At 44.9% G+C, this 12,205-nt stretch overlaps 1 protein-coding gene across 1 annotated transcript in view; it reads left to right on the top strand.

The window, feature by feature from the left end:
- Positions 1-12,205, top strand: part of CPAMD8 (C3 and PZP like alpha-2-macroglobulin domain containing 8) — a 177,633-nt gene that overhangs the window by 123,837 nt on the left and 41,591 nt on the right. Inside the window, exon 37 of the mRNA XM_040417458.1 lies at positions 7,381-7,455. Coding sequence (XP_040273392.1) covers positions 7,381-7,455 — 75 coding nt within the window. The remainder of the gene's footprint in view (positions 1-7,380; positions 7,456-12,205) is intronic.

The following is a 12,205-nucleotide window of genomic DNA, read 5'->3' as shown; positions in this document are numbered from 1 at the left end:
GTGCTGCACCTAGTTTGCCTGGACGAACTGAGTCACACAGGGGAGGAACTGCTCCGCGTCCTTCATCAAGAAATCGAATCCTGGCTTTCTCCTCGACAACGTAAAATAGAAACCATGGTGACCGACAACGGGAAGAAAATGGTGTCGGTGCTGCGTCAAGGAGGGCTGAGCCATGCGCCTTGCATGGCACACGTGTTCAATCTTGTTGTAAAGTGATTCCTGAAGTCTTCCGCCCATGTGCAAGACATCCTGAAAATGGCCAGGAAACTTTGCATGTACTTCAGCACTCGTACACTGCAAAGCACACCCTCCTTGAGCTGCAGCGGCAGAACGGCATCCCCCAACATAGGCTGATATGCAACGTTTTGCACCCGTTGGAATTCCACCCTGCATATGTTGGACCGATTATATGAACAGAGAAAGGACATAAACGATTTCTTGATGATACAGGCGGACAGAGGAACTCCCCTGTGTACTTCGATGTTAGCCAGTGGCAGCTCATGTATGACACCTGCCATTTGCTTGGGCCCTTGAGGAGGCCACTTTATCTGTCAGTCGCCAGGACTACGGGATGAACAACGTCATTCCACTGATTCCTGTCCTGGAACAGATGCTGCTAAATCTGGCTGGCCAAGGGACAGGAGACATGGCAACTACATCTCATGGCCACATGAGCCCTGTGGGGGCTGAGCTAGAGGAGGAGGAGGTCATTTGAGCACAAGCAATGTGTAGATAAATGGGTGGTTTTTCTACATAGGTGACAGGAGAGGAGGAGCAGCCAGAGGAGCTACAGGGCGATGAGGAAGACGCCCTGTAGCAGTATGCAGTGGAGATGGAGGCAGGGAGTCCCTCCGAGTCACTTGCGCAAATGGCCCGATGCATGCTCATTTGCTTTCGTAATGACAGCCGAATTGTCACCATTTGGCAGAGGGATGACTACTGGATCTCAACCAGTCGAAAATGGGCGCCTTTTTTTACACCCACTGAGAAGGAGGACAAACTGAACTACTATCGAGACATCCTATGTAGTCAGTTGACCGCTGCCCATGTGCGCCATTGCCCATCCTCACACAGGTCTGTCCAGGGGAACCCTCTGCGCTCACGTTCCACTGCCATGGCTGCTGTTGGGGGGGGGGAGCAGGAGCAGTACCAGCTACATCACCAGCAACTTAAGTCTAGGGTCGCTGATGAGCAGTTTTTTTCACCCGCCTACTGAAGAAACTACTCACCAGCAGCAGATAGACATAGAGCAGAACCTGAACCAGCAGGTTATGGCATACTTGGAGTGCACCCTGCCACCCCACATAGAAGAATCCCTGGACTACTGGGCAGCCAAACTCGATTTATGGCCGCAACTGTCCAAGTTTGCCCTGGAGAAGCTTTCCTGCCTGGCCAGCAGTGTGGCATCAGAGCAGGTGTTTAGTGCGGCGGGGGCCATAGTTACCCCAAGGAGAACTCGCCTGTCCACCCAAAATGTCAAAAAACTGACCTTTGTGAAGATGAATCAGGCGTGGATCAGCCAGGATTTTCAAACACCAGTGCCTGATGCATCAGACTAGATCATCCATGGTGCCACACCTACACTTTGACAAAAGATGCCTGTTTCTTCTGGCTACCTTCTTCAGCTACTATTCTAATGCTGCCACCCGCCTGATGCCACACCTGATGCCAGGTGCTCCTACTGCCAGCCACCATCTTCAGCTGGTACTGGTATTGCCCCCCACCTCCCCACTCTGTCACTGTGCCACTCTGTGGTCTCCTCATGCTGCTGCTTCATCAACACTATGTCTCTGGGACACTCTGTGGTCTCCTCATGCTGCTGCCACCTCACCACTCTGTGGTCTCCTCATGCTGCTGCTACCTCAACACTATGTCAATGGGCCACTCTGTGGTCTCCTCATGCTGCTGCCACATCACCACTCTGTGGTCTCCTCATGCTGCTGCCGCCTCAACACTATGTCACTGAGCCACTCTGTGGTCTCCTCATGCTGCTGCTACTTCACCACTTTGTGGTCTCCTCCTGCAGCTGCCACATCACTACTCTGTGGTCTCCTCATGCTGCTGCCACCTCAACACTGTGTCACTGGGCCACTCAGTGATCTCCTCATGCTGCTGCCACTTCACTTCTCTGTGGTCTCCTCATGCTGTTGCCACCTCGCCACTCTGTGGTCTCCTCATGCTACTGCTACCTCAACACTATGTCACTGGGCCACTCTGTGGTCTCCTCATGCTGCTTCTACCTCAACACTATGTCACTGAGCCACTCTGTGGTCTCCTCATGCTGCTGCTACCTCAACACTATGTCACTGGGCCACTCTGTGGTCTCCTCATGCTGCTGCCACCTCAACACTATGTCACTGGGCCACTCTGGTCTCCTCATGCTGCTGCTACATCAACACTATACCTCTGGGCTACTTGGTGGTCTCTTCATGCTGCTGCCACCTCACCACTCTGTGGTCTCCTCATGCTGCTGCCACCTCACCACTCTGTCACTGGCCACTCTGTGGTCTCCTCATACTGCTGCCCCATCACTACTCTGTGGTCTTCTCATGCTGCTGCCACCTCAACACTATGTCACTGGGCTACTCTGTGGTCTCCTAATGCTGCTGCCACATCACTACTCTGTGATCTCATGCTGCTGCCACCTCCCCACTCTGTCACTGGGCCACTTTGTGGTCTCCTCATGCTGCTGCCACATCACTACTCTGTGGTCTTCTCATGTTGTTGCCACCTCAACAGTATGTCACTGAGCCACATTGGTCTCCTCATGCTGCTGCCACCTCACCACTATGTCATTGGGCCACTCTGTGCACTTCTCATGCTGTTCCCACCCTCCCCACTTCATGACTGGACCACTAGTTTGCCTTTTTGGCCTGGTTGACATCATCATTTATTTGATTCTTCTTCTGATCTGTCAGAAGGAAGGAAAAATGAGACACACAACGGATCCTGTCTATGTAGCAGCTGTAAAGCCTATATTTTATTTATTGCACTTATATAACGCTTCTATATTCCGCAGCACTTTACAGACATTAGCAACCAACTATCCCCAATGGGGCTCACAATCTAAGGTCCCTATCAGTATGTATTTGGAGTGTGGGAGGAAACCGGAGAGCCCGGGGGAAACCCACGCAAACACGGAGAGAACATACAAACTCCATGCAGATGTTGCCCTTGGTCGGATTCGAACATAAGACCCCAGCGCTGCGAGGCACCAATGCTAACCACTGAGCCAACGTTCTGCCCACTATATGACATGGTCCCTATTTTGCATCAGAATTGGCTTAAGATTTGGTAGCCAAAAGCAGGAGTGGGTACAAAACACAGAAGACATGCAAAGATTCCATTCATGTATCATCTCTGTTTTGGATCCACTCCTGTTTTTTTTTTCTTTAGCAATACTCATGGATTCCTGACCAAATGCTGACAGAGTGAAGGTGGATGCTCAACAGACAGGTTTTTTTTGGGGGGGTTATTGTTCTGACGGATCAGAGGAAGGGCAAAATAATCAGTGATGTCAGCACAAACTTACTGCTGACACCCTCTCCACTCTGTCAGGGGGGCTCTACTTGTATAAGCGTTTAATAGAACAGGTTCTGTAGACATCTATGTGGAATTAGCTGACGACGGTGTAAAAGGAGTGCTCTTCTTCTTGAAGCGAACATCGTCTCATGCACACGACCATTCCATTTTTTGCGGTCCGCAATCCGCAGATCTGCAAAAAATGGAAGCCGCCCGTGTGCCTTCCGCAATTTTCGGAACGGAACGGGCGGCCCATTGTAGAAATGCCCATTCTTATCTGCAAAATGGACAAGAATAGGACATGCTATATTTTTTGGGCGGTGCCACGGAACGGAGCAACGGATGCGGACAGCACACTGAGTGCTGTCCGCTTCTTTTGAGGCCACATTGAAGTGAATGGGTCCACACCCGAGCCTCAAAAAATGCGGCTCGATTGCGGACCACAACAACGGTCGTGTGCATGAGGCCTAAGGCTGAGTTCATAGTTATTTGGTCAGTTTTGGCCCTGGAACTGCCCAAATAAGTGAAGTGTGCAGTGATTCTATGAGCAACGCCTGTCATCTGCGTGTCATACTGACTCACAGTATTGTTTCACTACCACAGCAGACTCCCAATGCTTGTTACTGCAAGGCACAGTGTTCTACACCACTAGACAGGCTCTCTGCAGGCAGGAAATAGCTGTTTTTTAACGCGATTCGCCACAAATAAATTCGGATTGAATCAAATCTTTTCAGAAAATTCGGCGAACCGCCCGAATCGAATTTTTGAGAAATTTGTTCATTTCTATTCATGACATATGCTAAGGATAGATCCTTAATATTACTCCACTGCACAACCTCTTTAATTTACTAGTGACATTTATCTTATTTTGTCATCGCAAGAAAATCTAGTTCTTTAGACTGATCAGATGTATCCTTGCAGGGGCCAATTTATTATTCATGGGAAAGTAGACTGATCCATACAGTTAACTGCTCTGATGAAACTTCGGAAATGCATGTTTCCTAAAGAAGTACAAAACATGCTGGTTCTAAATTGCATCCATACATCATTAATTTAGATCAGCACTGATGATGATACGAGTCGAGTTTACAGCCAAACAAGCATGATTTTGTTAACATAGAGGGGACAGTCTGATGTCTCCAGCTCCACATGCTGCAAAGCGTCCTGGGCATTCCACAGCCCAGACGGAGCCCTCTTGGACAGATATATACGGAATTATGTGGGGATCACAGCAGGGAGAAGAATTTTCGTTTATTGGCCTCATTAGGAGTCTTAGGGGGTAGTTAGCAGAGTCCATCACATTTCTTTTATGCATCAGCTCGTTAACTTAAGAAATTTCTAGCTGTCATCATGTATAACTGGTTGCAACTGACACAGATGCAGAACTCCAGTAGGTCCACATTACACAGTAATTGGTCCTAATATTGTATGTATGTATGCAGTGACTGGGTTTGAGGGGGCCCTAACACTACTCTGGGTCCGCTGGACATTGTTGAGGTGTTGCCACGTTTCTGCTTTCTGCACGGGCTGGTACAGCTTGGCGCACCCAAATGGGAAATAAGTCCAGAGAGTCAGGGTTTGCAGTAAACCAGTGTGCTTACTGGAGGAACTGAAGTGCAAAACCATACAGGCAATGCTCTGAGCTGGCTTTTGATTTAGAATCTTCTAGTAGGAGGGGTGAAGCTGGAGAATCACAGTTCAACAGAAACAACACTGCAGTTCAAGGCTGTCATAGACTTCCATTGGGCCTCAGCATAAGTCAATGGGAATGACTAAGGCAGCTTTCACATCACCGCTATTATTTCCGTTCTTCTGCTCCATTATAGCAGCTGAAGAGCAAAAATAATGGTAGTTCCGGATTCAGAAAATAACTGACAGGAACGGAGCCTAAAAGATACTATTGACTATAATGGGATCTGTTAGGTTTCCATTCTGGAGAATGTTTTTTTTAGCGGAGAAAAAAGTCCTGCATGCAAGACTTTTGTATCTGCTATTTTTGACAAATTCTGTGACTGAATCCCCGAACTGAGCTTCTGATGCAGATGTGAAGGCAGCCTAAGCAGTTTCCAGATATAAACAACAGTCTGAAAGAGCTAAACCAGATGGTCAAAAGTTCACTGTGTCTGTTTTTCCCCTTCAAAACTCAGCTCTGCATAGTTCCTTATGGTAACTGTGGAAAACACTAGCTTCTCAGTGCACAGGCTGGAAAGTCCCAAAGTCTCTCACTATTAGCTGACTGTGCATTAACCCTTTCCACACTGCAGTGCAGATATAGTGCAATAACAGTGCAAATGAACAGGATATATTATAATTAACATAAAATGCAGTTCAACAATACTCAAACAATATAAGTGTAATCAACGGCAAACATCATAGTGCAAGTTAATCCTTCAAAGTGCAATAATGTAGGGGGTTGATGGCTTTGCATAGCATCAATAAAGGCAAATGTCCACAAACGTCCAGACTCCAAAGTACCCTTGCTCCAGGGCACTACATGTACCGTACATGAATGTATTTGTATAGGTCATTGTCAGGAAATTTAGATTGTAAGCCTTGATGAGACAAGAGTCAATGTTGTCAAAATAGTGTCAGTTTTACTGATAATAAAAGCTTATAAATGACATGACAGACTCCATTATTAGCACTCAGCATGTGCCCTGTAAGGGTTCAGATGTGAATTTATGTGCTATTTCTGGCTGGGACTGATCTGAAAGATGTGGCTTTTAGTAAACCTAGTGTCATGGATTTGTTACTCCTAGTGGCTGTCATCTTAAGGGCTCATGCACCCGAACATATTTTTTTCTGTGTCCGCTACGTTTTTTTGGTGGCCCATATGCGGAATCATTCACTTCATTGGGGCTTCAAAGAAAACGGAAATAAGTGTGCATTCCATGTCTGTATGTCCACATGTCTGTTCTGCAAAAAATAGGATTGTCCTGTTAGGGGCTGGCCTTTCCGTTCGGCAAAATACAGAATCTACACGACCGGCATCTGTGTTTTGCGAATCCGCAATCCCCAAATGAGCCCTAAAGAGGACCTTTCCGTTCTTCTGACATGTTTTAGTAAATACTTCCATAAAACAGCAATTTTGGAGCAGCTTTTCTTTGTACCATGCATTCTATTTTTCTCTGAGGGGTTATCTGAGATGCACCGTGAGCCCGCCACTTCCGGAATCACAAGCCATACATAGGTCATGTAAACACAGCCTGGGATTACAACTTGCAGTGCAAGCGTGAGTCTGATTCTCTCACCAAATTGCTTGTGGGAGATTCAGAATCAAGCAGGCGCTGCGGGTTCTAACCCCAGGCTGGGATTACATGCCCAATGCATGGCACGTGATCCCAGAAGTTGCGGCACATCTTAGATAACCCCTTTAATACTCCTGGAAATCTGAATAGATTGAAAACTGGATGTGATGACTTCCTTTATCAATAGGCCATTTCCCTTCACTGTCCAATCAGTGCTGTCGGTGTCAGACTGTACTTTTCCTAGGATACAACCACAGGGTGACGTTGTGCCACGGTTGCACTCCCAATACCATGCAGCCCGACTAAACAGTGCAGTTCTAATTAGTTAATTAGTTAATTGGAGTTCTCAGCATGGCTGTGTCGCAACCATTGTATGGCCACACTGTGTAGTCGTATCCCAAGATAAAAAACTGAGTAATGGCACAGTGCAGGGTTCTCCGGACGTGTTATTTCATGAGAAACGCAAGTATTTTCTAAGACATTTCAGGAGAGCCGACACAGGCTCTTTAAATCCTCTGATACACATCTCTATGAGGATTCTCAGGAATTTCTTCACTAGCATAGTATGTTGTCTGCATGTTATTTCATATGTATTATTTTTATGTTTCAGCTGCTCTTGAATAAACAGATAGGGCTAAAACGCTATGAGGTTGAAGGAAGAAAGGTGCTGTTCTATTTTGACGAGGTGAGTAAAGTACCTTTTTTTTTTTAATACCGTGTCTTATAAGGCCAGGAAAGCCTTTCTAAAGCCGTCTTTCTCAAATGAAAAGGCCAAATGCATTCCTTGGCTCTGTGTAAACAATTCATTCATGAAGCTGTATTACCTTTAAGTGCATGAACCCTTGTGGGTCTTATCACAAAGACATTTATTAGAAGAGTTATATTTTGCTATTTATTAAAGGCTATATGTAATTTAGTACAGAAACAGAATGACTGGGTAATGTCTACACAGACAGAGAAGGGGCTCAGAACACAAGTTTTTCTTACGTGACACAGCTACATAGTAGTTCTATATAGTTCTTCTTAATGCAGCACAAAAACAGGTTCTGTCTTTCCATTACGTTAGATTCTTGAAGTCATGCCACCATGTTGTCTTACTCCAACATAGTAGTTGTTGGAAACTTGCACTTTCAGTAACATTGGAAGTGATCTTACTAATAGCATAGAAGAAGGTATGGAGAAGAAACGTTGCCTAGTGTGGGACTAATCTGACAGAAGCAAATAACTACTGAATAAGGAGACCCTCTTCCAAAAAAAAGCCCAATTTTTTAGGGGATAACCCCTTTAAAACCATAATATATGCACTGTAACTAACCAATTACCTCCACCATAGCAACTCATTACAAGGTACTCTCTATTAAGAGTACTTATTTCTCAAGGATACCAGCCTATCATCAATGGCAGAATTAAAAAGATGATATTACTGGTAATGAGAACTAGTGAGAGATTTTGGCCTTTTTCACACGTCAGTGTTTTGGTCAGTGTTTGGTCAGTTTTGCTGAGCCAAAATCTGGCGTGTCAAAACCTCAGAACAGGTACAAATCTTTCCATTATGTTTTATTTCTGAGTAGGCTTCACCCTGGTTCTGGCTCACAATTACTGATGGAAATGACTGATCAAACACTGACCTAAACACTGATGTCTAACAGAAGCCTTAGGCCTTTATTACACCAACAGATTATCTGACAGATTTTCTTACCAATGATTGGTCTGATGGCCAATCACACACACAGATCTTATGTTATACACAGCAACTATTGGTCTAATTGGACAGATATTGGTCAGATAATCGGTTGGTGTAATACAGGCCTTAGTCTACCCAGGTGCCAAAAATAAACTCACCCTATTGACCATATTGCAGTGTTGTACCTTATTCGTCAGGCCTATGGGCAGAATATCCTCTCCTTTAATACCCCAATGTCACCTTGCTGGCAGTTACTAGCATACACTGCGTGCAGAATTATTAGGCAAATTAGTATTTTGACCACATCATCCTCTTTATGCATGTTGTCTTACTCCAAGCTGTATAGGCTCGAAAGCCTACTACCAATTAAGCATATTAGGTGATGTGCATCTCTGTAATGAGAAGGGGTGTGGTCTAATGACATCAACACCCTATATTAGGTGTGCATAATTATTAGGCAACTTCCTTCCCTTTGGCAAAATGGGTCAAAAGAAGGACTTGACAGGCTCAGAAAAGTCAAAAATAGTGAGATATCTTGCAGAGGGATGCAGCACTCTTAAAATTGCAAAGCTTCTGAAGCGTGATCATCGAACAATCAAGCATTTCATTCAAAATAGTCAACAGGGTCGCAAGAAGCGTGTGGAAAAACCAAGGCGCAAAATAACTGCCCATGAACTGAGAAAAGTCAAGCGTGCAGCTGCCAAGATGCCACTTGCCACCAGTTTGGCCATATTTCAGAGCTGCAACATCACTGGAGTGCCCAAAAGCACAAGGTGTGCAATACTCAGAGACATGGCCAAGGTAAGAAAGGCTGAAAGACGACCACCACTGAACAAGACACACAAGCTGAAACGTCAAGACTGGGCCAAGAAATATCTCAAGACTGATTTTTCTAAGGTTTTATGGACTGATGAAATGAGAGTGAGTCTTGATGGGCCAGATGGATGGGCCCGTGGCTGGATTGGTAAAGGGCAGAGAGCTCCAGTCCGACTCAGACGCCAGCAAGGTGGAGGTGGAGTACTGGTTTGGGCTTGTATCGTCAAAGATGAGCTTGTGGGACCTTTTCGGGTTGAGGATGGAGTCAAGCTCAACTCCCAGTCCTACTGCCAGTTTCTGGAAGACACCTTCTTCAAGCAGTGGTACAGGAAGAAGTCTGCATCCTTCAAGAAAAACATGATTTTCATGCAGGACAATGCTCCATCACACGCGTCCAAGTACTCCACAGCGTGGCTGGCAAGAAAGGGTATAAAAGAAGAAAATCTAATGACATGGCCTCCTTGTTCACCTGATCTGAACCCCATTGAGAACCTGTGGTCCATCATCAAATGTGAGATTTACAAGGAGGGAAAACAGTACACCTCTCTGAACAGTGTCTGGGAGGCTGTGGTTGCTGCTGCACGCAATGTTGATGGTGAACAGATCAAAACACTGACAGAATCCATGGATGGCAGGCTTTTGAGTGTCCTTGCAAAGAAAGGTGGCTATATTGGTCACTGATTTGTTTTTGTTTTGTTTTTGAATGTCAGAAATGTATATTTGTGAATGTTGAGATGTTATATTGGTTTCACTGGTAAAAATAAATAATTGAAATGGGTATATATTTGTTTTTTGTTAGTTGCCTAATAATTATGCACAGTAATAGTCACCTGCACACACAGATATCCCCCTAAAATAGCTAAAACTAAAAACAAACTAAAAACTACTTCCAAAAATATTCAGCTTTGATATTAATGAGTTTTTTGGGTTCATTGAGAACATGGTTGTTGTTCAATAATAAAATTAATCCTCAAAAATACAACTTGCCTAATAATTATGCACTCCCTGTATTATAAGGGATTGCCTATCTCTTAGCATTTTCTTTGACCAGGTAACAGACCTTATTTCTGATACCTTATTTCTTGACTCACTAATGTATTTGTAAAGGTCCTTTCACACAATTGATCACTGGGTCAATTAGCGGGCATTTTGCTAGTCGTCTAATTGGCTTTTTTAATTAAAATGACTTGTACAAGAAATTGCTGGCATTAAATGCTGGTGACAAATGCTTCAGTCAGCATAATATGTTCATCTTACTCAAGACGAGGTCAAAGACCACATGAAAGTAAGATGTTCATTGCTATTTGCATGACTGACGCTATTAGGTGTGATTAAACTGCCCCTGGAGAGGTGTTAGAATAGCATTGTTAGTAGCAGACAATAAATGTTGCACCCCTGCAGTTGGACATAAATAGCATCTTTCACACCTCTGTTGAACCATTCCTTCTATGTGTCTAACATGCAAAACTTGCTGTCATTGAACAAGTGTCCTTAAGATGTAGCTACACTTACACACTTAATAGCTTTAGGCCTGTTTCACATTTGTGTTAGAGATTCAGCAGGGAACAGCTGCCGGATCTCTCTGCATTCCGGCATTGTTGGAAGCAAATACATCACCGTTCAGCCCCATTCACTATAATGGGGACCGGCGACAATCTGGCCGCAACCCAGCAAATATGCAAAGAAGGGGCAGGACAAATACTGTCACATGCTTCTCGGCATGTTTGCTAGGTTACAGCCGGATCTCTGCCAGTCCATATTATAGAAAATCGGGCCCACGGATATCCGTTAGCATCCGGCAGTGCCAGATCCAGCCATCTCCGGCACTCTGCTCCCCGGAGAAAAGCCTGACAGAGATGTATAACTCAAATGTGAAGCAAGCCATGCAAACTGCAATCACCATCTTACCACTATGAGGTCCTTGTCCTCGTGTTGATTATGATAAACAGATTACACTGACTGAAACATGAGTCACCAGTATTTAATGCCAGAGATTTCTTGTAGAAATCATCCTAATTGAGAAAGCCAGTCAGATGACTAGCGAAACGTCATCAAGGTAAAATACAAGTTCAGTTGCTCTGCCTTTATTGTTACTGATATAATTGCCTATTTACATTGTCATCTGTTAAAGACCCATAAGCTAGTAAAAAATGATTAGATCAGCTCACACATGCTTCAAAAAGATAATTACCTCCCTGGTGCACAAAAAGGCATGACTTTAAATCTTAATTCAATAAGAACACATGCAGCCAACCAGTAGCGCAGGGGCAACACGTGAGGTGCACGGTGGACCGAGGAGGGGCCAAATAACACACAGTTCATCAGTTTACTCACGGTTAGCAGAAAGCCTCCCTGGGCTGGCAGCACAGTGTTGAGGTGGACAGCACGAAATCCTCCGGGGCACGCTCTGTGGTAGGGAAGCATCAGCCAAGATGGTGGTTGAGGTGCCCTTGATGTTAGGGGTGCTTAGGGTGCTTGTTGTGGCTGAGTCCCTTGATGGTTTTTGTCGGGACGCCAGTACCGTTAATGGTGGTACAACCATTAGTAGTAATAATGAGGTAGACAGTGGTAAGGTACAATTCACAACTTTTACTGTTGATGACTTTGGCTGCAGCAGTACAAAATACAGTCTCTTGTTGGTATTAGAGTTAATCTGCAAATCCACTGTTTTTAGGCTTTCTTAGGCTGGATTTAGGCGGTGGTTATGGAGTACCTTATTCCTGTTTATGTGCTCAGTCCTATACCTTGTCCTTTCCCTCCAAGCTGAATATTGGGACAGGTAGCTAATCTGTTTCCCAGAATTATGGTGTGGCTGCCAGAAGCTTTAAGTCCTCCACCATGCGCAAAGGTGTCTGTGGCCCTAAATAATGGCTATGATCACCGATGAATCTTTCTGATGCTTGTTTCTATTCCAGGGAGGCAAACTCTCTCCTAC

The sequence above is a fragment of the Bufo bufo genome, chromosome 2 (genome assembly GCF_905171765.1).
Source record: "Bufo bufo chromosome 2, aBufBuf1.1, whole genome shotgun sequence".
Classification (NCBI taxonomy): Eukaryota; Metazoa; Chordata; class Amphibia; order Anura; family Bufonidae; genus Bufo; species Bufo bufo.
The sequence above is the reverse complement of the archived record's forward strand: the minus strand, read 5'-3'. Positions and strand labels throughout refer to the sequence as shown.